The 27,096-nt window shown below is 34.3% G+C and overlaps 1 protein-coding gene across 1 annotated transcript; it reads left to right on the forward strand.

Moving 5' to 3' along the window:
- The first annotated feature begins 2,120 nt into the window (after positions 1-2,120).
- Positions 2,121-22,197, forward strand: LOC107852698 (nicalin-1). The gene is made up of 14 exons (XM_016697736.2): positions 2,121-2,515; positions 5,761-5,924; positions 7,310-7,413; positions 8,195-8,261; positions 10,916-11,008; positions 11,101-11,265; positions 11,354-11,494; positions 11,624-11,701; positions 18,041-18,153; positions 18,277-18,337; positions 19,959-20,126; positions 20,586-20,687; positions 21,420-21,509; positions 21,697-22,197. The coding sequence occupies exons 1-14, from the start codon at positions 2,242-2,244 to the stop codon at positions 21,757-21,759; spliced, it is 1,683 nt and encodes a 560-aa protein (XP_016553222.1). The 5' UTR covers positions 2,121-2,241; the 3' UTR covers positions 21,760-22,197.
- Positions 22,198-27,096: the final 4,899 nt, after the last annotated feature.

Consider the following 27,096-nt stretch of genomic DNA (forward strand, 5'->3'; position numbering starts at 1 on the left):
TTCAAATCACTTTTCTAAGGGTCTTCACACTTTTAATATATTATTATAGATTATATATATAGATTATTGATTATAGATATAGATATATATTATAGATATGCGGAAGATGGGAAGCTTCTTAATTTTTAAAATATATCTTTCTCCTACCACATAGTTTAAAATCCTAAATTATTAATTCTCATAATATCCATTATCATATATTTTCTTGTAGCATATATTTTAAGATTTATTAATTATTAATTCTTCTAATAATTCTTGCCATATATTTTAGAGTTTCTAAATTATTAAAATATAATATATTTATTTAATTCTACACATATTTTATTAAAATCAAAGTTTCAATGTTGATTGATAGTTGAACAGAAGCAAACAAGCAACTCATTAGGAACATCACTTCTCAAGACTTAAGTTCGCGATTTTTATACCTCACTTCTTGATTAGTACATCGATAACTTGTCTTTCTAACACACTTACTTGTGCTACAATGAAAAATCTGAAACTTTAAAGTTAGCATCTTCTTCAACCACCTTCAGAGAATCAAGAAAATCAGATTGCAAGACATAACACATATTTTAATAGTAATATTGAAGATAAAGAATGTGGCCATATAAAACAAACATGTCATTAAATATTCTACAAAAACAATTAAATTAAGTGAAAAGTTGAAAGCTAACCTCAAACAATTACCCTGAAACCACCTTCTAACCAAAAAGAAAAAAAGAAAAGAAATAGAAAATAGTCAATACAAATTTGATACAAAATAACGAAGAATTGTTCGAACTAACGTGGGTTACATGTTTATAATTTTAGTTTTATATAATATATTTAGGAGTCCTTAATAGTAGGAATCATCTAACAAAAAACTTCCCATAAACTTAGAAATTCACATAAAGCCTATTTGAGGAAAAAAATCAACAATAAAATATCAAATAATACATAATAATTTCCTGGTTATTCTATTGTATATTCTTTCCTTTTAAACCTAAGCTAATTAGACTTCCTCTTTAATACGAATAGTAAAAATAGTACTAAAGTTTGTCCTAAAAACGTTCTCGGCAGTTAATTATTGTAAGTTTTTTTTGGAAAAGAAATTTAAAAACAGGAAGGTATTCTAATTATAGTGTATAATTTAAATAATAAAGAATTTATATAGAAGTTTTAATCAATTTAAAACTCTTTAAATATTTCAACTAGGGGCGTGCATAGGTCGGTTCGGTTCAATTTTACGTGTTATTGATTTGGTTTATCGATTTTCGATTTTTAAATATGTAAAACCAATAACTAACCAATAAGATATTTTCTTATCGATTTTTGGTCCTTAACGATTCGATTTTCGGTTTAACCAAGAAGAAAATACTTATAAAATAGAAATAATAACAACTAACATAAAAAATGAAATCTTAATTACTACCAAAATCTACACAATGCATTTTAGTTTACAAGAATCTTCAAACTTGAACTGAATGTTAGTTATGAAAAAAATTAAATCCTAATTGTTGTAAGATATAAATGCTTCAAGTTTTTTACTACGAATGCATTTTAGTTTACAAGAATCTTCAAACTTGAACTGAATGTTAGTTATGAAAAAAATTGAATCCTAATTGTTGTAAGATATAAATGCTTTAAGCTTTTTATTATAATAGCCGAACTTTATATTGTGCTTTTGTTGCCCTGAATATGTTAATATTTTGTGAATCACTGGATTATGAATTAGTAATGCATATAATCTACATACATATACATATATATATATATATATATATATATATATAGATGGATAGATAAAGAGAGATTTAAATATATAATATAAATAGGGATAAAATAATAATTTAGTATATCCTTATTGGGTTATTGGTTTAACCGATAATCCAATAAGCTAAAATTGATATCAACCTATTTACTCAATAAATTTTTTTTATAAAACTAATAAAAATTCATTAATCTGATAATCCAATAACATTTTTATTGATTTCATTTATTGATCGATTTGATTTTTGCATAATCCTAATTTTAATTAATAATTGAAGGAAAGAGGTAAAAAATAATTTAAAAGTGATTAAGTTTTCACACTTATAGATTATACATGTAGATTATACTTATATCTAGATTACAGATATATTTCCAATCAAATCAAATTGCTAAGACCACCCAAAAAAATAATTTCATTATCAATCAAGATTCAAATCCAACATTTATATCCAGTACACAAAACCCTAATACACACTCACTATCATCATCAAAATGGCAAATTCACTTAGAAAACAAGCACTATTAGACCCAATGTACTACCCAGTAATCACTTTACTCATTACCCTTATCGCCTGTGTTGAATTCTCCGACGCCGTCACCGCCGTTGACGTTTACCGGCTTGTTCAATATGATATCTCCGGTGTGCCCTTTGGTTCTCGTCTCTCTGCTCTCAATCACCATGCCGGTTCATCGCTTTTCGGTTCTGATCTCTCCCGTACTGTTCTCATTCTTCCGGTTCGTGAATTGAACCTTACTCTTATTACAGGTTCGGCCTCGGATTATTGCGTTAAAATTTTCATTTTTTCGCTTAGAATATTATTATCTATTTCCTTGTATATAAACTAGCTTGAATCGAGCTAAGAGTGTGGCATAGTGGTTAATGAAGTGAAATGAGTAACACGAGGTCCTATGTTCAAATTCACTTAGTGATTTCGGTGGATAGAGTTACGTGATACCTATGGTGATGCAGGAGGTGGCAGATATCGTGTTGAATTAGTCGAGTTGGGCCCAGTATGGCCCGGAAACCACGGTTATTAAAAAAAAATAAACTAGCTCAATTCAACCTACGAGTGTGGCCTAGTGGTCATTGAAGTGGGATGAGCACTATGAGTTCTCAAGTTCAAATCCACTAGGTGATTTCTTCCTCATATTCTAGCTTTAGTTGATAGAGTTTAGTGGATAGAGTTACCTGATACATGTTATCATGTGGAATAAGTCGAGGTGGGCCCATGCTGGCATGGACACTATGGTTATAAGAAAGAAATAAACTAGCTTGAATTGAAGCTTAATTGTTGCTGTGATTATGTTAGATTCAGGTGAGGATATGGTTGTGAGATTTAGAGAATCTCACTTTCGGAAATGATTCTGAATTTCATTTTCATTTAAAGATTTGTTATTCCGACTAGGTGATAATAATTAGTTGGGATTAGCAGAGGTGCGCACAAGCTGGTCTGAAAACTCCAGATATAGAAAAGTTAGTTGGACTAATATTTAATGGATGTTATGCTTATGTTAGGTCTGGTAGGACTTAGTTTGAGATTTGGAGAAGCTCATTCTCACTAAAAGGTGCGACTCCATTTACTGCTTTGGAGTGTTAGTTTCGTCTTAAATGTCCTTTCAACTAGGAAATACTGTGTCAATTGGATTTAGAGAGTCTTGATTTGTCTTAAAAGATGGAGTTACTTACACAGTGTTATTAGAAGTCACTGCTTTGTCGTTTAAAGCCTTGAGCAATCCAAGCGAGGGTTATTGTTGATAAAGCCATGCTTTTCAAATAATATAGTTATCCTACAGAAAAGCAGCGGTTCTTTGAATCTCAACTTTGACTAGTTGGAATATTGACATTATTATATATTGAATGCTGAAATTAGTTTATCTAATTGCAATTTGATTATTGTAATATTAAATTCTTGTATGATTGGCATTTAATTACATGAATGGTGTGCTTGACTTCTAACATTTTGCTTCAAATTCCACAGGCCTTGTCTCTTTCTTTTCCTTACCCCCTTTAAAAACATTGTACTTATCAGTACTAGAATGACTTACTGTTTCAGAATTTCATTATTGTCGTGGATATTTGTTGTTCCTACTAGGCGAAGCAAGCTAGTTGGTGTAAGTTAGGTTTGTTGTTCTACTTACATTAGGTTTGTGTAGGGATGATTTTGAGTTTGGAAACCTCACTCTCATTAAAAATATGGTTTAGTTTCTTCTTGTGAATTTCATTTTATCTTGAATTAATTGTTGTGTAACAATGGTAAAAATCCAATAACAAAATTACTGATTTATTAGCAAGTTAATAGTATTGAATACTACATTAACTATTTCAGTAGTGAGAAATTCTCCGGACTAAACTAGCCTTCTCTAATTAATTAGAGGATACAAGAATCAATAGAATTAAATAATGCCAACAAAATGGTTTCTAATTGTTAACCATGCATATGCACACTTATAGGAGAACATTTGAACAAGTGTCCTCGGAAGTATAAAATGAAAGGCTAAATGCTCAACTCAATTCATCGAGTCAGATTTTATGCAATGGAATGTACCAGCCTCCAGAGTAATCCCTAGTGAATCTTGTGAAGTTTAGAGAGATAGTCAAGAAATCTGTTCTCTTTGTATTTGTTGTCTACGTTCATGCAAATTCTGTCATCAACTCTGCCATATGCCAAATATAGGAGCTCTAATACTGATTACTCTTTTTCGGGATGGTAATGGAACTATATACTCGTAGATAAGAAATATGGTTAGACTATAGATTTTTTCACTCTTGACAACACAGGGATAGTGATACAAGAAAAACAAGAGGAACACGAAACAGCCACAAAACAGTCCAATACACCCTCCAAAACAGTCCACAAATCACAACAAATCGTGGGCCAAATGGAGACCTCACTCGGATTCGACAAATACAACAAGAATACAAGAAACAAAGGTGTATTTGACACCCAAAACAGCCACAAAACGTGAAGAACAAGATGACAACAAGAACACAAATTTTCGGATTCAACAAGACACAAAAACAGTCCACTACTACCAATAACAAGATTACAAGAATAAAAGGATAGATAGTGAGATATAGATTTGTTACAAGACTTAGGAACAAAGTGTGATTCAAACACTAAACCCCTAATTAATGCAACAACAACACCACACTCTATGGTGACCGCCTAGGGAATCGTCCACCATTTCCAAGCAAAGAACAATATTGGCTTTTCCAAGCCCTATACCAAGGATGACTTTTCCAAGCCCTAACTAAGAACTATACTAAGGTGTTGCACTCTCCAAAGAGAGAATAAGTCTTTCAAATGTTCATCATTCATTAACTAAAGAGAAATGACCTAAAATAAACTATATATAGTATATTACAAAAGAAAGATAAAATGACTCCAATGCCCTTAATGAGGTGAGTGGCAATGGAGTGTCATTTAGACAAGGCTAAAAGACCAAAATGACGTTGAGGCTAAGTGACCAAAATGACCTTAATAAAAGGGGCCAAAACCGTGAACCATCAAATGTGGTCCAAACCCGTGAGTCCTCTAGTCTTCAAGGCTCCGAGCAATCTTCCACACATGGGTTTGTTTGATGGCATGCTCAAAATAACCCCTACAAGTATGATCCCGTGCCCTCCATGGGACCAAAGCTTGATTCTTCACGTAGTGACTTTGAATGATGCCATCGAAAGCTAAGGCGGCATTTCACTTGTATCAGATAGCATAGTGGTACGGATACCCTCCACCTCAAACAATAAGGTTGGTGATTCGTGTCACCGAGGGAGCATAAGTGGGAAGGCCACCTCTTGATTAGGACGGTGTGGAAGGTGGTGTTTCGATATAACGAATAACATCTTTTTTAAAACAGATTTTATTACTTTTCCAGTGCCCTCCTTGCTTGAGACATTACTAACCTTGTTTGTGGTGATCATGTTAAAGGATGACTCTCTGTTCCTCCTGCAATATGCAATTAGATTGTCTCTTCTAATGGACTTTCCTTCCCTATATGCTCTTACTGCAGAATATATTGAACAGAAAAAGTTACTAGGGGGTTTGTTGCTTTTACTCCCCCCAAAATTTAGTCCAGGAAACATAGACAGCACATTTGGTGCTGATAAGGATATTGCCAGTTTGAGGAACAAATTGCTGGAGTTGGAATGGCTGCTTATGCATTCTAATATCCCCGTGAGTGCAATCAATCCTCCATTTTTTTTTTTCTTGGGATTATCTTTCTGTTACAATGCATATTATACGCGAGTACATCGTTCATCATGTTACATGAGTTTTATTTGTCTACTGCTTGTTGGGCTGGATGATCTTACCTGAATTAATTATATTTTTTATTAAATCAGTTAAATCATTTGTTTAGTTGTACTTGATGTTTGGTTACTCCTTATTAGAAACTTGATTGTTGGTTACTGTATGGAAAGCTCATCTCATGAACTCGTAACCAACTATTAGTGCCCTAAAGGTAATTAGTTTTAAATGATAATTTGTTCCCTACGATCACTTTTTGTCGAGTAATGTAACAATTTATATAATCTAGGCAAAACTAGTCATTACTGTGGTTCCTTAATTGGTAGAAGAAAATACTGAAACATTGATCCTGTTAGCTCCTAAAGAAGGAAAAAGAGTTCAATTGAGTAGGATCATTGAGCTGTCTGCAGACTCTGTTTTAGAGCTGAATGGAGAGAAACGTCTTTTCTGTTTATCTTGTGGAAATTGCCTTTGAGATCCCTTTGCTGGCTAACGATGAGATTAAACAAGTAAACATTTTTTTTGAAGTGGCATCCCTTGAGTCCATTCCGAGCTTTCTATTGTTTGCTAACTGGTTCATGGTTTGGTTTCCAACCATAACATTCTTACCAATCATTGTTTCAGGGAAGCAAGCCATGCAGCTGACAAATTAGCTTCCCTAAGTCATTCTGTTGATTCTATAAAGATCTTCAGTCAGTTTGAGTCGTTACCTAGACAAGTTAAAGGACTTCTTAATATAGATAGATGGAACCTTCCCTCTTTTCGATTCAAGAAGAGAAGACCAAGATTGATGGTTTTTGATCCACCACAGATTTTTCCCATTTTTATTGCCACTGGATTTATTTTGTGAGCCAACTTTTTGCAACAGCAACTACTTATGTAGTTTCTCTTGTTGTCTTCTTTCAGTTACAGTAGAGGGCCTTGGTCTAGTACTTCCTCTGCTTCTGTATCTTTCTAAGGTGGCAATACAACATTGAAAAATTTGCTTAAAAAAAAAAAAAAGAAAACTGGTTCGTCCTTTCCCAGAGCGGGGAAGAACAAATTGAGCTCTTTTAGTTACTATTTGACATGTGAGCTATGAGTGTGCATAGTGCACACTAAGTTCAGTGGTGAGACCTCTCCAAAGAAAGAACAAAATTAGTACTAGTATCTTCTTCCCTTGAGATAGTTTTACCACCTATCTTTGCTGAATGAGAGTACTGACATTGCATTGCTTCTGTTGTTTGAATGAGAGTTCCAGTTATGTATTTTTTTCATTTTTTATCTTCTATAACAAAGTAGTCATTTTTTAACCTTTTGTAATTCTGTTCCAGTATCCTGTATATTTTGCTTTTGAGGATGACAATATCAGTGCTGTATTAGCGGAAGTTAAGAGAAATGATGCTAATGGTCAACCTGCAACAGCTACTACAGGCGGGTAAGTTGAAATGTCATTTTTTGTTTTTGAGAGAGGAGTTGCCTCTTTCTTCTGGCGTATGTATGTCATAACATTAAAAGATTATAATGTATTCTAGCGATCTCTGAATATACTCTGGACAAAATCCTTCTAGTATAGAAATGCGTGTGAATTTCTTAAGTCATCTTTAATCATTATGATACAATTAAAAGATTCCATTCAATTTTATTCTTGAATTAATCCCATTTAGTAATTTCTTTTGTCAAAGTAAGTGTTAAAATTCGTGCTTAAAAAAAAAAGAATAAATACCAGACTTGACTCTGTTGGTAATGTGCTTGTTCACCAAAATTTTTAAAAACAAAACAGAATTGAGGGTCCTATAATTTTGTGCGACAAGAATGTTCAGTATGGATACAGGCTTTGGTTTGAGTTGCATATTATTTGTATATTAGAATACTAGAATTTAAGTAAAAATTGAAGAATGTATACAATTTCGTTATGGAAGAGATGTATACAATCTCGTTATAGAAGAGAAATCACATTTTTTGATGTGCACTTTTTGATGTATCTAAATTCTTGCAAAGTGTTGAGTGGTTTTTATATTATTATTTTTTCGACTGTATCAAACATTATGACGCCCGACATGGAAAATGTGTCAAATGACACGGGACGGAACAAATTTCTAACCTTTCAGAGATTGGATGTCAATATGAATTTGGAAATCTGTATCATGTCGTCTTGAAGAATGTTCCTTTTTTTGGACAATTTTTTTTTAATGATTCAGTTAACCACATGTCTACAGCTACAAGCTTGTTGTTGCTGCCTCAGATCCTAAGAGAATTGCGTCCCCCAACATTGCAAATATTCAGGTTCTAGTTCATTTTCTTTCTTAAAACTAGGTGTAGGTGGATTTACCATAATTCTCAAATTGATGTTTGTTCCAGGAATGTTGATTTGACTTAATTCCCTAAAGTTTTAGTTCCAAATTGCTTCACATACAACCTTCTTCATCCATCTCAAAAAACTCTTTATCTGTTTTTATAAATAACAACTTTATTTGGCTCCAACAATGCATATGCCTTTATTAAAACAAATTAATGTAAGCTAATACTACATTTGGATCATTTAAAATTTGATTTGACATATTTCAACTAACAGCTTCTTTAATTGATGCACATGGTAGATCATCTGTAATGAGACAGAGGTAATAATAATCATGGATAGCTAAGCTTCTAACTTTGTCAGTTTGTCCTATACTCTGTCAATTTCTTCTTTATCACCCCTTTAAGCTATAGATTATTGCCGCTTCTTATGAGATGTTATGGGACTTAGATAGGATAATCTGAAGTGACAGCTTTCGTGGTTGTCAAACTATCTATAGTTCCTTTTTATGTGCAACTGTCGCATTCACTATTACAATTAGAATTTGGTGGAACTAAAGGTTTAAAATTGAGTTTACCTTGGGTGCTAGCTATGGTCTTGCCTTTAATTTCTTCTTCATAATTGTTATAGTTCTTTATTTTGTACGCTCAAAGTTTCTTTTTGAACATTGAATCTATACGTACTTAGTTTTTTCTTTTTCTTTACTTTGATTTCAATATACTAGTTAAAAAAAATCAGTTCAGTACTTGCAATTGTTTTTGTTTCCTTCTCATAGCTACTACTCAGACCAGCTTAGTATGTTGAATTATTTGGATTTTCTTATTTTAGTAGTAAAATCATTTTAAGGTGTAGGCATTCTTTCTCATTTCCTTATTTTTTATACCTTACTTTTGCACTTGTACTTTTATTTGGTATGATTATGCATGACACGAGTTTATTTAAATGGAAAAACATGATCAATGAAGATTCATATAGCTGACCCAACTTGTTTGGGTCTGAAGCGTAGTAGTAATAGTATTTATGAATCTCTATGCACTTGAAGTTGTTTCTATACATCATTTTCTTTATAACATAGTCAGGCAAATCAGTTCAGTACTCGGAACTCTTCTTTTAAGGCAAATGTATTCAGTACTTGGAACTCTTCTTTTACTTATAATAGTCACTGGAATCAAACTCAATACATTGAATTACTTTTTTATCAGTTTAGTTAGGAAATAAATTTAAGCATCTACGGATGCATTTCCTCGTAGTACTGACTCGAAATTTTTTATGTTTCTTGTTGCCACAATCCTATTGTATTATTCTTTTCTTCTTGAAATGTAAACACTACTGCGTATGTTGTAGTAGTTGTTGTTGCTTGAAATGTATAACACTAAGAATAATGCTGATTAATTTCAGAAAAAGAATGGGCTGGGCATGGATTAATAGATAGTTTAAAGTATCAAGAGAAAAGGCACAAGTACAACCCCCACCCCCCAAAACTGTACCCGAAATCCCAGTGACACACTTAAATTTTATGGGAACATTTTAAAAACGGAATAAATATCAGCCCAAGTGCTGAGGTGGCAAGGAGAATGTATTTCACTCTTTGACAGAGTGAGAATTATAAAATATTTTTTATTTTGTATTTTAATATAATTTTATATTAAATATATTTGTTACTACTTTTTATTTGTTTTCTTTTTTCTCTGCAGTTTCTTCTTTTCTTCTGTTATTTTTAAATTTCGGACCCAAAAATGAAAATACCAACTAAAATGAACTCGACAACAAATTGAAAAGGCCATATTTGAAATTGGATTAGGAATTTAGCTGTTGAAAAAGTGGATAAAATCAAAATTATGCTGTAAAATGTGACTATTTCAGGAAAAGCTCAAAATCAAATAAAGCTCAAAATCAAATTCATCTTCAACCTCAAATTTGAATTTCCAACTAAACCCATCTAACTCTTCACAAAATCAACCAAAATTTTAGATATGAATTCCTTAAGATATTCCGGATCTTTTGTGATATCACTCATTCAAAAGGGAGTTCATTTATGGTAACACGAAATTCGAACTTGAAGCTTCATTAGTGGCTGCATTTCTTTCAATCAAACCTAAATCTTCACGAAATCAACCCAAATTTTAGATGTTAATTTCTTAAGGTGTTCTAGATCTTTTGAGATATTACCTAATTGAAATGGAGTTCATTTGTGGCAACCCGAAAAATCGAAAGAACTTTCGCTTTACATTTTTCTACGTAAACTCAATTTTCTAATTAATTTTGATTCTTAAAATTGATACTTGTGAAAGAATAATAAACTTTGAATTTGATTCTAATGGTGAAAGGGAATGGAAACGTTGAAGAAGATGTAAAAAAGTGAATTTTTTTTTATTTAAATGAGAAATCCATGTGTCAAGTGCATGTACCTGCCTCTATTGATCTGGTTATAGCATTTTAGGGTGTTATTTGTTCCATTTTTTAAAAGTTTAGGGGGTACTAGGACCCGTAAAGCTTAGGTGTGTCAATGGAATTTCGGGTATATTTTTTTTTTTTTTTTTTTTTTTGGGGAGGGTGGGGGGCATTTTTGCCTGTTCGCAAGTATCAATTTAGTGGATTGTTATCTGAAAGTTCGTTTATCAGTACTTTTGTTAAATGTCAGGGATGGTTACCAGGGCTTAAAGTTGATGGAGACTCGAATCAACTCCCAACTATTGCCATAGTGGCTTCCTATGACACATTTGGGGCTGCTCCGGTAAATAATAACCCACTCTATTTAAGTTTTTAGCTGTTATTTTTGATAATAAATGACCTTGAATCACTATCTTCTTTTTGTTGAATTTAAAGGCATTGTCAGTGGGAAGTGACAGCAATGGGAGTGGTGTAGTGGCACTTCTTGAAATAGCTAGGTTGTTTTCTGCCCTATATTCAAATCCTAAAACTAGAAGTAGATATAACTTACTCTTTGGATTAACATCTGGTGGCCCGTACAACTACAATGGAACTCAAAAGGTGCACCAGTCCTTCCCAAAGTTTTTGTCCTGCCCTTTTAAGTTGTAGCTATCTCGTGCTGTCCTTTGAATGTGTAAGCTTTCTTCAGTGGCTCCGGAGTTTTGACCAACGTGTACGTGAGAGTATAGACTATGCCATCTGCTTGAATAGTGTTGGGTCCCATGGAAATCAGTTACATCTCCATGTTTCTAAACCTCCAGAAAATGCCTACATACAGCAGATATTTCAGGTATGCAATAAAAGGCGTCAACCAGAGAAACATAGGAAAACTTTAGATTTTATTACTTCTACTATTTCTAGTTTCAAAAGATTACTTCTATTATTTCCCTTTCTAGTCTAAAAAGGTTGATTTATGCAGGGTTTCTCTACTGTAGCAGAAGAATTAGGCCTCCAAGTCGGTCTTAAGCACAAGAAAATAAATATCTCAAATCCTCGAGTAAGTGTATATACCGCTTAAACAAAAGTGCACATCTCTGCTTATCTCTTTGTCAAACATATTTCATGGTTTTCTTGCTATGCTCTCTGACTCTAACTCCATCTATGATGAGTTTCACAGCCTTTCCTAAGTCTGGATACAACAACAACAACAACAACAAACCCAGTGTATTCCCACCTAGTGGGGTCTGGGGGGTAAGATGTACGCAGTCCATACCTCTACCTCTGATGAAGTAGAAAGGCTGTTTCCGATAGACCCCCGGCTCAAGACACGAGATACCACACAAACACATAGTAAAGTATAGAAGCAGATTACATAACATAAATACGGTACCCATAAGTAATATAAAACAGAGGAAAGCAGAGGAAAGCACACAGATTCGTAATAAAACATGGAACACGGAAGAACACGGAAGACGGAATCATAACAGGAATAAAACCTCCACCAAGTAATTTCCTACACTAGCGACCCAAACTGGCCCTAATCCTGTGCCGAAATTCGCGCCCTCCAGACCTTCCTATCTAGGGTCATGTCCTCGGTGAGCTGTAACTGTTCCATGTCCCGCCTGATCACCTCGCCCCAGTACTTCTTCGGCCTACCCCTACCCCGCCTAAAACCATCCAACGCTAGCCTCTCACACCTACGGACCGGGGCATCCATGCCCCTCCTCTCCTAAGTCTGAATAAAAGACGAGAATTGTGGTATGTTGATGGTCAGTGTAAAAAACGTTCTAAATATGATAAGGCCTCTGAATAGAGTCTGATTCGAGTGGAACATACTGTATGGAGTGGGAATGGGTACAAAGATTCATATAACCAACCCAACTAGTTTGTGGTTGATGGATAGTTGATTGTTTATTCTCTAAACTTGGTCCGGCTCTAGAGCTTCCGATCTTACATTAGAAAATGATGTTTTAATTAGTTTCTTAGGTTATGTCTGCAATTTGAAGTTTGTAGACTGCTTTCTGTTGTGGTGATACAATTTTCGTTTAGTTGCGTGAAGTTGCGCAAATTTTCACTAGAAGCTACAAAACATACTTTCGGACCGTATTTGTGCTTACTGCTTTCCTCTCCAGTGAAATCAGCTATTGTTTCAATCGAATGAACCCCTTGTCATTGTTTATGATAATGTAAAAGCTGGTTATGGTGGTTCGAAGCTGCCTTTGGGTGTGAGTGAAATTGTTATTGTGGTAGATGATGATAACATAATGAGATTTTGTATGTAACGTACAGTTGGTCACAATCGCTGATCTCATTTATAATCACGGCTTTGTGCATATTCAGTGATTGCTTGGGAGCTTTTGTGCAATTGTAGTCACTTAGTGATCGACACTGATCTTTCCCTCACCCTCCACCTTTTTTGCCCTTAAGATATCTTTGTCTTTGAGACCAAGAATTTGTTTGAGCTTTGTGAAATGCATAGTTTACCATATTGAAATGGAACATCAAGGCCAAAAAAAGAGAACCGTAGGAACAAGCTTCCTATGCAAGATCTTTTCTCGAGTACCAGAGACTAGAGAGAGCCTTCACATCTGATCTTATGCGGAGAGCGACATCACAATACTCCTTTTTAACCACTCTCTGTATTACCATCTACATGAATAGACTGACGAATAGACTGACCTTGATGAAAGAATTTGGAAAGAGAATATTAATTGTATTTTCTTGCCCCAAAATGACCACCCCGGGTCAACCTGCTCATCACTGGCATGCTCAACACTCTCCTTTACCCTACTCTCCCCATGTTGGCTTGTAATTCCAAAAGTTTGCATTCTCGGCAGGTCGTAATAAGTCGCATATTGAAGGTTTAGACCAATCGCAATTCATCACCATCTACCTGTCTTCAATTGATGATTGGCTATTATATAAGTGTTGACCTAAGACCCTGCACAAAGTGGAGCGTCACCTCAACAAACTACATGCACACATCAAGACATTTTGCCAACGAGCAAAGACGATAGCTGAAAGGGAGACTGTGGCCGGTGATGTAAAAGATATGCCAGTAGCTAGCCAACTCCACTTTCTAATGAGGTTAAGACATGACCTAGAAACTTCCACTTTGACAAAAGATCCCCATAGGCCATTTAGCAGCTTAAGGAGCAAAAAGCTACTTGACTAGATGGGAGAGGGCAATCAGGATTTATGGCAACTTATGCAGGCCAGAATCAGATTCAAGGTTGGGAATGGGCCAGAGGGTTTCCTTCTGGAATGACAAATGTGTTGGCAATGATTTGTTGAGTAGATTATATCCTGATCTCTATAGTCTATCACTATTCCAAACTCAGCGTGCTACAACTCAGCACGCTACAGTAGCTGAAATGAGGACTGGACAAGCTTGGAATCTGCAATTCAGAAGGCTTTCGAATGACTAGGATATGGAAACTATTGCTTACTTCTATGCTAGCCTGGCAGATTTTACCGGCTTAGTAGAAGAAGTGGGCAGATTAGAATAGTAGAAGGACAAATCTGGGAAATCCACTGTCAACTCAGCATTCAAGTACCTCAATAGCTCAGAATTTCAGGAAAAAAATTGGCCATGGAAAATGACATGGAAGACTAAGATCCCTTATAAAGTTGTCACGATTCAAACTCGCCGCGAGTGGCACTCACACTAACCCTCCGGTGGGAGAACCAACTAATCTCAACATAAAGCAATACTCAACTAAAAGTAAACGTCCAATTAATTCTATTAATCCAAAACCATATCCAATGTTGAAATAAAACATAAGCACAATAAAAGTTGCGAAAATATTGTACTTGTAAAACCCCTAGAACCCGAAAGTCGTTTGTACCAAAACTCTAATAAAGAATGTCAAAAAGGGCATGCAACCCCAAAAACATAAGACTGTACATAAGTCCAGAACAAGGGACTTGAAACATCAACAGAAGAATCCATGGTGGCCCGAAAGATGCAGCTCACCCTTGAGTTCGAATCAACCGCTGAAATCACAACTGAGGTCTCACAGTAGCTGCTGGAAGATGCTCTGCACTTAACAAAAGTAAAAGCAGGTGTAGTATCAGCACACATGAAAACAACAGTGTACGGTCATTTGGCCAATCTAAGATGAGATATGTGAACATATAACTATAACGGAGTAAAACAAGCCAAACCATGATGAGTTAAACAAGAGTAACAAGTCAAGTCAAGTCCACCAACAAGACTCCAAGTCGACAATACAAGACTCAATGCCATAACTAAGACAACAACCTAGGACTCTTAACACTAATTCCACCTCCATTCACAATATGAGAATAAACACATCAATATCCCCTTGCCATTGGCCCGAACCTCTCAAGGGTCCAAATAATCTTAACGGGCCATTATTATGCAACCCGGTTCACGCAAGAAATCACTTTTAGCCATTAACATGTAAGTCTGATCAATTCAAACCACAATATCAATTCGATACTTTAATCGGTTCACTCAAGGAACCAACATAATGATAAAGCACATAATTCCCAGTTCACTCATGGAATCGTCACACTCGCTCGAACCTTGTTCGTACACGCTAAGGGTCTTATGGTCGCCTAGTAGTCATAACCTGCAGAGGATGAGCTTTGTCCATGTACCAAAACTCATACATTAAGTGTCTGCCAACCTTATTCCACCAATCCCGTGAAGATGTCCAAATACTAGTAAATCCCACAAATAACCAATAGAACATCACAACAATTACAGAAACTATGATTACAACCAACACTTGTAACGACCACATTAGAATGTCAAAAACCCTTTTTAACCCTTTTTCATTCCTTAACACATGCATTAAACAAGCAGTTCTAAGGAACAGTTATCATGCACACATAACACAAATTGGATTAAACTACATTAACTATCACCTACCTCGATCCAAGCTTGCACCACTCAATTAAGCCTGAACCTTGCTTTTCCGTGCAATTTTCGTTTGATTTCGGTTTAGAAAACACGAATGCAACACACAATCCACTCAATGACGTTCAATGTTGAGGATTATAATCCAATCCCAACCCCTAAGGCCAAATTTATGATCATTCCACCCATTCTAGGGCTTTTCTACCTTCAACTATCAACTCACCCCAAAACGATCAATTTCATGGTTACTTTAGTGAATTGATGACATGCAAGAGTAAATTGGTGATTAATAACTAAAACCCAAGGGCTTAACCGTCCCCAAAAAATCTAAACTAGTTATTCTAAGGTTAATTAACGAAAATACTAGTTAAAGGGGATAATCGACTTACCTTTACGATGGAAAACTGAATGAAATCACCTATTTCACCCTTGCCCTTCCCAAAAATGTGTTTTTGAATAGGGCGCCGTTTTGGGGAAATTTCTGATAAAACAACGATTTACCCCGCTATAGAGACATCGCTATAGCGGGATTGATCGGGTTTGACTTCCGCAATAGCGGGACTTTTTCTGCTATAATACATGTCGCTATAGCGACAGGCACGTCACTATAGCTATTGTGGCAAGGCAGAACCTTGAGAAACCCCCCAAATTTGCCTTTTTCACAACACACTCTCAAACCGCTACATTTCGAACTAACCCCTTTATGTCGAGTCGATACCGAGAGTTTTACTTACCCGAATTCACTTTCGAAAAGTCCTACGGTTGCCTTATTTGCTTAGTTAAGATAAAATCAAGCTAAACTTAATCAATTCCTGGATTGCCCTAGACTGTACCTCGCTCAGATTTCGTCCAAGCCTAGCATAGCCTAAAATTTCTAGCTCTTAATTCGGGGAAGATTTTAACTCGAAATTTTGTATGAGAGATTTACCTGTAACGATGAAGAGGGTCGTTACAAAAGTAAACTGCTTCACATGGCTTCTAGTCAAAAAAGCAGTTTTTGACTTGAGAACCTGAACAAGAGGGGGTTTCGGTTGTGCTCCAGATGCTTTTTATGTAAAGAACACGCAGACAGAGTAAACCATCTCTTTTTACATTTTAAGTGGGCTGATCAATTTTGGTGAAAATGTTCATTAGCTTGACGAAGATCAGTTGGGTAAAACCAAGGAACATCAAAGGGCTCGTCGGGCTCCTCAACAGATGGAACAAGGTGGAAATGCAGCACAGAAGGAAGAGAGATGGAAGATTGTCCCTGCTTGCACTTTGTGGATGATATGGAAAAAAAAAGGAACAGGAGATGTTTTAAAGACAGGCAGAACAATTTACAAGAATCTAAGATGAATTGTTTTGATTTGTTTTATTATTGGTGTAAACAGGATCTAATAGTTCAGGAAATATCTTTGATGTTCTAGATTATGTATATGAACAAGTGATAGATATAAAGGCTGTAACTGTAATGCTTTTTTGAAGGGGAACTACACTTTGGTTGTAGTATACCTATGGATATATATAGACCAGTATTACCATTCTCAAAAAAAAAAAAAAAAAAGATGGGAGAGGCGGTCAAAGGAAGCTCCTTCACCTTTTTTCCACCGTGACAACATAGGTCGTTCCAATCCCGAATGAAATATTCTAAAGCGAGAATTTTGATTAATTGAATCCGGCCGTCAGGTGATTAAATTGCAACAAAATCCCTTAATGTTGAATATGGTTTATGAAACATCTGGCTTACCCATAATCTTCTAACTTGTCGTTGCCTCTCTGATTCAATCAGAGGGCTATCTGTTCGGCTAAGTGATCTTTTAGATCTTTAATCTTGGCCATTTCAAATTGATCCAAGGCTCTTTCAATCTGAGACCTATCCCCTGGATCTTCTTCAGCTGCTGGATAACTTGTCAATATAGGAACTTCAACTAAAAAATGAATAAGAATTGCTTGTGGTGGTTGCTTCCTTTTTTCAGTGTACTAAATTGCTGTTTTTCCGTTCAAAGGACAAGGAAAGAAGTCGACGTAATAGGGAATACAATTAACTTTTTGGTCTTCCTCTCCAGATTTAACCTGCAAAGTAGCCTTAGTCTTTCGATCTGGATGAAGAATGAGCGTGAGTTGAGGAAATGGAAGATTTTTTTTCCTGTTTCCTTGTTTCTCAGTAACTAGAAATGTGTTTATGATTTCTCATGCATCATAACCTGTAATTTTGTCATGGATAGAAGTTAAGCCCTCACTGATGTAATTTGCATGGAAGTTTTTTGCAGTTTCAGTTTTGTTGTGTAACATAAACCAGCTAGAGAGCTTGTTCTAAGCTATTTTTGTTGACTATTACATGACAGTCACATGCTGTAGACTAGAGAAGCGCCCCACTTAACCTGAACAGTCTCTGTAGTCTTCCTGATAAAGCTGTTTGTTCTTACTGGTTGCTAAAACAGTCAGATATACCTTCTTTACTTGTTTAATTGTCTTTATATACAATGTTTAGTCTTTTTACTTTGCTAAAGCGACTAGACGGTGTAGGTAGCCTGGGAGCATGAACAGTTTTCAAGGATGAGAGTTACTGCAACAACACTTTCTGGACTTTCAACTGCACCCGAATTACTGGATAGCACGGGAGGTCTGGCTGATAACAGGTTCTAGTTAGCTCTCTCTTTTCCTTTTTGAACAAGAAGGTCGTAACCTAGCTTCTGCTACCTCTGTGTTATTTATGGAACTTCTCTAATGGCCGTTTATTGCACTCCTGATTTCCTGTGTAGGCATTTTACCAGTGAAGCCTCAATCATTCGAAGTGTCAAGCTTGTTGCTGAAAGTATAGCAGTAAGGACTTTAGCCTTCCTCTTTCCCCCTGGAGTACCATATTTTTGTTTCAGCCATTCCACTGCTGATTGCACAAATTGAGAAAACCTTTCACTTCCAATAATGACATTGTTTTCTATATGAGAAATAAAGAAAGGAAGGCAGGAGTTTTTGACCTCTTTATAATCTTGTCATGCATGCTTCTTTTGAGACCTAGTTGATTCTCATCTAAAAAGTTTTTCAATGAAGCTACATATTCTGTTCAACATCAAAAGCGTAACTTCTAAATTTGAAGTATGATCATAGTGCTGAGACTATTGGGCAGATAGTGTTTGCAGTCTCAGTTTCTTTTTCGTTTTGAGAATCTCTTGATGTTATGCTAGCGGTACGAGTCTATAGCTAATAAAATCATAATTCAATCGTGACCCTTAATCTAGACAACAACAACAACAACAACAAACCCAGTGTATTCCCACCTAGTGGGGTCTGGGGGGGTAAGATGTACGCAGTCCATACCTCTACCTCTAAAGAAGTAGAAAGGCTGTTTCCGATAGACCCCTGGCTCAAGGCACGAGATACCACACAAACACATAGTAAAGCACAGAAGCAGATTACATAACATAAATACGGCACCCATAAGTAATATAAAACAGAGGAAAGCAGAGGAAAGCACACAGATTCGTAATAAAACATGGAACACGGAACACGGAACACGGAATCATAACAGGAATAAAACCCCCACCAAGTAATTCCCTACACTAGCGACCCAAACTGGCCCTAGTCCTCTGCCCTAATTCGCGTCCTCCAGACCTTCCTATCTAGGGTCATGTCCTCGGTGAGCTGTAACTGCTCCATGTCCCGCCAAAATTGCTCTTCTTTGACGTTCTTTTCAGGTTTTCCAAGTCTACAATTAAGCTCAGGCCTAATACTCTGGAAATTCTCAATAACCTTTTCTAGGAAAAATGCTCTTAAAATTTCTGCTGGGTCATGAGTGTTATTTGCAACTAGTTTGTGTGCATCTTTTCCTTTAATCAATTAAATAAACATGATTGAATTTTGAGTAGTGGCATGTATGCGGGGGTACCCCCATCATTAATAATATTATTTTCCTTATTAAAGAAGATTGAATTTTGAGTAGTTTTGTCAGTACACTATTTGAGACCTTCTGGATAATGATTTTATGGAAGATTGATTTATTCTCTTCATTACATTGCTTAGTCCCAAGTGTCCAATGATCATGAATCATGATTAGGGAAACATGTATCCTTTTGTAGCATTTTTTTCTTTGGGGGTGGGGACTGTATGTCGAGATCATTTGCATTTCTATATATAGGATTCTGTTTTGCATGTCTTCTATTATAGAAAACAGATGATTTTGTTTTCCTGAATTACTTCTGAAGAATCGGGTGATCGATCAATTGGTTCATAGTTTTAGATAATCAAAACTTTTTCTGTTTATGCTTTCTTTCTCCTTTATTATGCAGCTTTGTGTGACTCAAATTTTGGTAGATTTTCTTTTATGTTATCGGAAGGATGTTCTAATATTTTTCTTGTTTCAAGCATTTGTCATGTATGAAGTGAGCTATCTCATGCAGACAACAGTAGCTTTGCAAGTGTGTTTAACAAATTTCTTTATACACAGAGACACATTTACAGCCAAGAGAAGAAAAGCATTATCATATTTGCAGATGACAGTAGCTTAGCTGTCAATCCTTCCTACATAAGGTCTTGGCTAGAACTTTTATCCACAACACCTAGAGTGGCACCTTTTCTTTCAAAGAACGACCCACTTATTAAGGCGCTGGAGAAGGTATTTTAGATGCATTTACACTTAAATATACTGATTAGTTAGTTTATTATCTTCTTCACTTTTAAATATCATCATAATGTCTTGGTGTGTATATAAGGACATCTTTGTGTATATCACTATTCCTCATCATGATGGCTTGCCTTTATCATTTTTGTTTCCTCATCATGATGGCTTGCCTTTATCATTTTTGTTTGGCAATTAATGTTGTAAAACTGAGCAGAATGACAAAGAATTTACCTATTACTTGGTCGAAAATTGCCTGGTCTATTAGTTTTATGCACATCTTTAACCTTTGATGGTGTCCCATGCCACTGGTGAGCATGAAGATGTAGGTTGGACCAAAATTTAGCTCGTCAGGCTTTCTCTTGAGCACTGACATGCTTCAATTTGAGCTCCTTAAGGTATCTGTGTCTTTTATTTTCTTGTTTTGACCAACATGTGCTTTCGGTGTCTCTGCAGGAATTAGCGGATCATACTGCAGAGGTGAATGTACAGCATGAGATTCTAGATGGAATGTTCACTTTTTACGATTCAACTAGTGGCAAGTTGCATATATATCAGGTGTGTAAATAACTCCATCCATTCTGTTAGCTTAGCTGTGGTTTGTAACGTAATGCAAATAATAGTATAATTTGTAGAAGTTAGAAATACAATTTTCTGCTTAAATGTATTGACTGAGGACCTTTTTTTGTATAGTCTAATTGATCAACATTTCCATGAGCTGCCTCTATAAAATATTCAGCAAAACTTTCTTTAATGAAGATGTTCAAAATAACCTACATAAAGATGAGCCTTTAAAATACAAGAAGATACTAAACCTGACCTTACCATTAGAAGCAAATGAGATCTCTTCATCTGGCATGCAGAAAGACAATGCAGGAGTAGTAGTTTGAAGTTTGGTTTAGTGGGGTCAGTAGGTTTAGACTTGAAGAGTGATTATATGGACAGAAAGGGTCGTAGTCGTGCAGCTCTCGCCTTGCCACCAGTGTTCCATGTCTCATGTGGTGATGAATATGAGCATTTACGACCACTTATTTTCATCAGAAAAAAACAAAAGAAATAAGCATCTCTGACACTGATTATAACATTCAGACCTAGTTTTGTAACTCGGAAAGTTTTCCTATTCCACTGGTTGCTGATTTTAAGCTTGAGTAACCTGTCCATTTTTTTAAACACCAATATTTATACAGTCATATTGTCAGTTGCATTTGTTTCTTAACCGTCTACAGTTTAATCTTCGTTTCTCCATTTATTTACTTTTGCGATTAACCGCTTAAATTGTTCCCGTTGCAGGTTGCCAGCGTGACATTTGACTTGCTTTTGCTGTTGGTTCTAGGATCATACTTGATTACACTTTTCAGTTTTCTTTTTATCACCACCAGGGTATGTATTCTGGTTTACCTGATCCTGATTCTCTTATTTTCATATACAAATTTTAGCTGTTCCAAAATATGATGAATTTATAACAAAGACTTAAAAAACCTCCTAGATGTGTGTACCAATCAAAATATAAATACAAAGAAAAGAAAATGTAAACTCATCTAACCAATCTGATGGTATTATTTGGCAGGGTCTTGACGATCTTATTAGTCTATTCCGTCGCCCCCCATCACGGAAAGTAAAAACCGCTTGATTCCTGAAGCAGGACATTTCTGCATCAGGTGCTTGTGAATCAAGAAGCAGATGTTACTTTTTGTAATCTCAAGGAAGCTCATTTTCGGCAAGTTGTTATCAGTGGTTCAATGTATCGTCATGTAAACATTTAGCATTTCATGGAAAAGCTCCACATATTTTGCTTTGGTAGGTTTCCCAGTCATTTTTTTAACTGAGATAAGAATGTCATTCTCGCAGCCGGCTTTTCTCATAGGATTATGAGTTCTAAACATGTATACCAGCGGACGTAGGGCGTCAATTTTGGCAGATTGAATGTATTTATGTTCCAAAAAGATGCAGGCTTCTTTTGCTTTAGAGAATCTTTTCAAAAGCCTGTAAGTTCATGTTGATTTCACTTACAAAAGTGGATTATTTGTAGTAATTGTCTTGCTTTAAAATGGCTCCTTCCATATTCAAACTTTGCATATTGACAGGCCATGTCTCGAATTGAAATGGTAAACAAGTGAACTAGTTTGCCCTATATACAATTACTATTCTTATTCAATAGTACTTAATAAAATTACCACAATGTCGTGTCTGACATTCATATCCAAAAAAGAGACTCTCTCAACGCTACAATGGATTAGAAGTAGATATTGGAGGATGTTTAGTAAGGAGTTAACAACAATTTGAGCACCACAAATATACGACGCAATAAAGAAATGAAATTGGTACGTCTTCAAGGAAATATATATACAGACAATAACAGTGATGACAAATTACAAAATGAGATCAAAGCTAGTGCATTGGTTACAAACTAGAGGTTGTGCGAGTGTACTGCTTTGTGTGTCTCTGTGTGGGTGGGTTGGGTGGTTGTGTGTGTGTGTGGGTGGGGGGGGGGGGGGTTGCTCTGATTGTTGTGTCTCACTGGCCAATAAATGTTCAAGCGTTTTGTAAATGTTTTCTGTTAAACATACTGCTTGGCCCCCAAATATTTCATAGTTGGTAATTTGCTTGATTTCAATCAGCGTTTCTTTAAAAAGATTAACCCTTTGGTGGTTAGAATTACACCTACAGAGCACTTGGTAATTCTAAACACCTAAAAAATAACTTTCCTTTGGTTCCTTCACCGTGTCTCTTGTTGCTTATTTCTTACTCTCACCAGAATAATTAACTGCAATAACCTAGTGTTCCAAGTAAGCAGTTTTAGAAGACCTGAAACATGATTAATTTGCTAGTATGGTAGCTACATCAGTGGTAGATATAGTGGTACAAAAGGTTGGTTAGCCGTTGGTTAGTGTACCGGAAGAGCTCTTAGCCATTGGTTATTGGTACAAAAGGTTATGTTCGTAAGACTTAAAGTTTGTTCTTTTAGCAATTGATGTATTTGGGTTGTTTTGGTTGGAGGCTTAGCTGATTCAAATACCCTTCCGGGAAGGTGATTAGAATTACCAAGAAACTTTAAGTGTACAATTCTTTTAATAGAAAAGCTCAAATCAATGTTGAATGTCCTATTTTTTTTTAAGAAAAAACAAATTTAACCCGTCCCACCCGACTTGACCCACAAAAAGGACACAAAGAAATATACCCCTCCCTCAGTTCTATTGGTCGATTTTTTTTTCCAGTGAATAAATATATTTCTCTTTCAACATGCAATGCTAGTAGATTGCTTACAATTGAATAAAGAGTAGAATGAAATGGGATAGCGCAAAAACAAAACTAGAAAAAATGTCTAGTACAAATTTTGTTCATGTTTTAGTTATATTTAATTTTCAAAAGTTGGTATTCAATTCTATGTGCATCTAGGTTCTAGAATCAGTGGATAAGTTTTCATAGCAAATAATGTGATGAAAATTTTGTGTAGATCTAAATTATTATTTCTACTAGATAGAAAGGAGAGTTGAGGACGACCAAGGGTAGATTTGAAATTTCACATCTATTTTAATAATTAAGGATATTTTTTGTATCTTATATCTATTTTATTATATTGTAATAATTGTAGAAAAATATCTTTTCACGTTTCTACTTCTCTAACAAATGTGAATATCTATTCATAAAACAAATCTTTTTAAGAATATCTATTGATGTGTCTATTTTATTCTTATTTTGTCCCACTTAATAAAAAAATATAATTAAAAAATAAATATTAAAATACCTTTAAAAGGAATCTTATTAATTACTATTCTATCACACAAATATTTATTAAGGTGGCTATTGTTTCCACCACAAAATTAAGGACACAATATATAATAAATAATAAAAAATTAATAATGAATAAAATTTTTTATCTTTAAATAGGTTAACAACTTTAAAATTTAACCCATCAAGTTCATGCATGATAGTATTTTTTGAGCAACAAACATAAATATTAAAAGTATGAAATATTGAAAATTTTGACAAAGTAAGATTTTTAACTTAGAAAATTTAAAATATAAGAAATAAATATATGAAGAAAAAATTCAATGTTTACCAGGAAGAATTTTGTAAATCTTATTAATTCATTATTTTTTATACTAGAATTAAATTAAAAAATAATTATTATTATTCTACCACACAAATATCTATCAAGGTGGCTATTATTTTCATCACAAAATTAATGACACCAACTTTTAGAACTGATATGATATTTCTTCTCCGGACTAGACTAGAAAATAGACGACTCATTAAATAAAAAGCCAACAAACTCTTCATATTAACCTATAAAATAAACTCTTCGCTCATCAACAGATCCCAATTCTCCCATATCTGTATGTATGTAAATTTCTATACATTCTCACTCATTTTTCCCTCAAATATTTATTTATTTCTTCAACAAGGATAATTTTTATGTTTTTATTTTATAAGTAGACCTCTTTTAGTAGAATGAATTTTTTTTACTATTTAATTTCAGTATGTGTTTTAATAAAAATTTATCTGTATAATGTAATTGGCTTTTGAAACTATACAACAAAGATAATGATACATCATAAGTCTTGTTTCTCAAAACATTCGCAGTAATTAGCTACGATTTTTGCGTTCGTCGGACTTTAGATTAATGTATGCTGCTACTTTTCCTTCTTCATCTGATGCTTTTTATCTAAATTTATTTTTCAGCTAAGTTAGATTTTTTTCTTTTTAAAAAAAATATATTTCAGTGAAACTCAGTTTAGATCTGCTCATCTTTTTAAAGAATATTTTAAAATTCACAATAATATCTAACTTTAATATCTACTCATTTTTTTTATTTTAAAATTATTTAAAAATAAAATTAATTAAATATATACATCTTGAACTGTTTGTTTTGCAGTTTCATCTCTTCGGTGATAGCTATCTATATGTCTGTGTATAAATTTGATTGTGTGGTAAGTACAACTTATTTTACTTTTTAATTTGATTATAAATATTTTTCTTCATGATTTTAATTAATATGAAACTTGAAATGCTTATTTTTTTTTGTTAATGAGTGGCTCTTATATTTTATATTTTTTAAAGGTCATATGCCTTGCATAAATATAATTATTACTTGATATGGATGTGTAATGAACTTTTACTTGTATTTTTTTTTCAAGAATTCATAAAAATATTTGAATCGCAAAATATCGTGTAATAGAGATTCTAAAAATGATCAAACTTTTGAAAAAAAATATCGACAAAAATGCTAGAAGACGTGAATTATATAGACTGATGCCACTTGAGAAAATAGAAACCCTTTTAGCACATAGACGAGGAAGAAGAGCATAGTTGAAAAGACAACGATTGTTTGATTGTGTGATATACAATCTATTTTTAGTTCTCTATTGCTGATATTTAACATGATGTTTTATCTCTATATTTTATCTGAAGAGGAAAATGAAAAGAAGGACCATATTGGGTTCCTTAAGATTGTTGGTTTGATTAGTCTTCACTTTCTTAAATGAACTAAAGGAAAGCGTAGAAGGAAAACTATTTTTGGTAAATTAAGCTCTAGATTGGATGATGATTTTTAATAGGAAAAGTGTTGCTTTATTTCTTTAGTTTATCTAAACTTCTCTAAAGGAGCCTTAGCCTATGAGGATCAATCTTTTGTGAAAGTTTTGACTTTGGTATTTAGATCTACAAATGAAGGTTTTTTGATGCAACATTAGTAGCTAGTGGAATGTCAATCATATGAAGGTACTTACAACGCATATTTAGTACAATTTCAACTTGACTGCAACACTTATTGAACTCTGTTAAGTGCCAAAACATTTATTTTTTGCTTTTCGTGATTATATAATTTGTTTAACATTGTTAGAAGATGTTAATTCACAGTTATAGGGTTGACCTACTTGTAGTAGTAACTTTTAGCTTATTTTCCATTTTCCTTTTTGACAAGTAAAGTTTATTGTCTTTTTGTATTTTCCTTTACTTATGCTGGTCATGTGCATCTCTATAGTTGTAATTTGCTCCAAAAATTATACCTCAATTTAACTTTACTCTGATTATAATAAGTCATTAAATTAGTTTACACCTGATATAGTGCTTGCAACAGGTTGACAGCAAATACAAACTAATTGCAAATAATGAAAAATGTGTTTCTCTTCGAGAAGCTACTTCATCCTTCTAGATGCAAGATGTTTGTTTTTTTTGGTGTTTTGTGATTTGTTTGTGTCGTTTTTGAAATTCTGATCTGATTTTTTTCAATGTCATTTTGGTGAGGCAAAGGTTGAAGCTTTCTTCAAATGTCTATGGGATATCAAGATCAAGTTGGTGTTTCAGATAATTGAGAAAACAATTTGTTCATGCTGTTAGAGGTTTTCAAAGCCAACTCTTGCTGGCATTATCCTATTAGTGTGTGACATAACAAATGTGTATAAAATTTTATGAATCATAGTTAGAAAAAAAAAATATTTTTACAATGAAAAAATATGTTTTAGATTTTGAACTTCTAAACTAATTTAATCATTAAATTTAATTTAATAGGTCTTGATCATGAATGCTCAAGAGATTGATCACAGTAGAAAGAAAAAATGCATCTGCTAATGTTGAATTTATAAATGCATATATACCAATGTAAATAGACAACAATCAATATGATATGTGAAATGAATGTCATGTGAGCATCCAATAGTATGATATTCCTACGATTGTATAAAACATCATTTGGAATCTAATGATATGTTTGTCATAGTGATATTGTGGTATTAAAATATTTTTATATATATATATATATATACAAAAAATTATGCGTTGGGCCCATGCAAAGCACAAACATCCTTATCTAGTACTTATATATAAGGGAGAATCATAATTTTGGTAGTCCTCACAAGAACTTTTTAGACATTTCACTTTTTTTTTTAAAGCAAAGTTGCTACACATGTCAAATTTGTAGTGTATTGATTGTTTCATTTTCTTGTATATTTCCATTTTTTTCCCTTCC

Source organism: Capsicum annuum, chromosome 1 (genome assembly GCF_002878395.1).
Source record: "Capsicum annuum cultivar UCD-10X-F1 chromosome 1, UCD10Xv1.1, whole genome shotgun sequence".
Lineage (NCBI taxonomy): Eukaryota > Viridiplantae > Streptophyta > Magnoliopsida > Solanales > Solanaceae > Capsicum > Capsicum annuum.

Coding starts and splice junctions, on each gene's coding strand:
- LOC107852698 (XM_016697736.2), top strand. CDS start 2,242: ATGGCAAATTCACTTAGAAAACAAGCACTATTAGACCCAATGTACTAC. Junction 18,154..18,276: donor GGAGGTCTGGCTGATAACAG/GTTCTAGTTAGC, acceptor TTTCCTGTGTAG/GCATTTTACCAGTGAAGCCT. Junction 18,338..19,958: donor TTGTTGCTGAAAGTATAGCA/GTAAGGACTTTA, acceptor CTTTATACACAG/AGACACATTTACAGCCAAGA.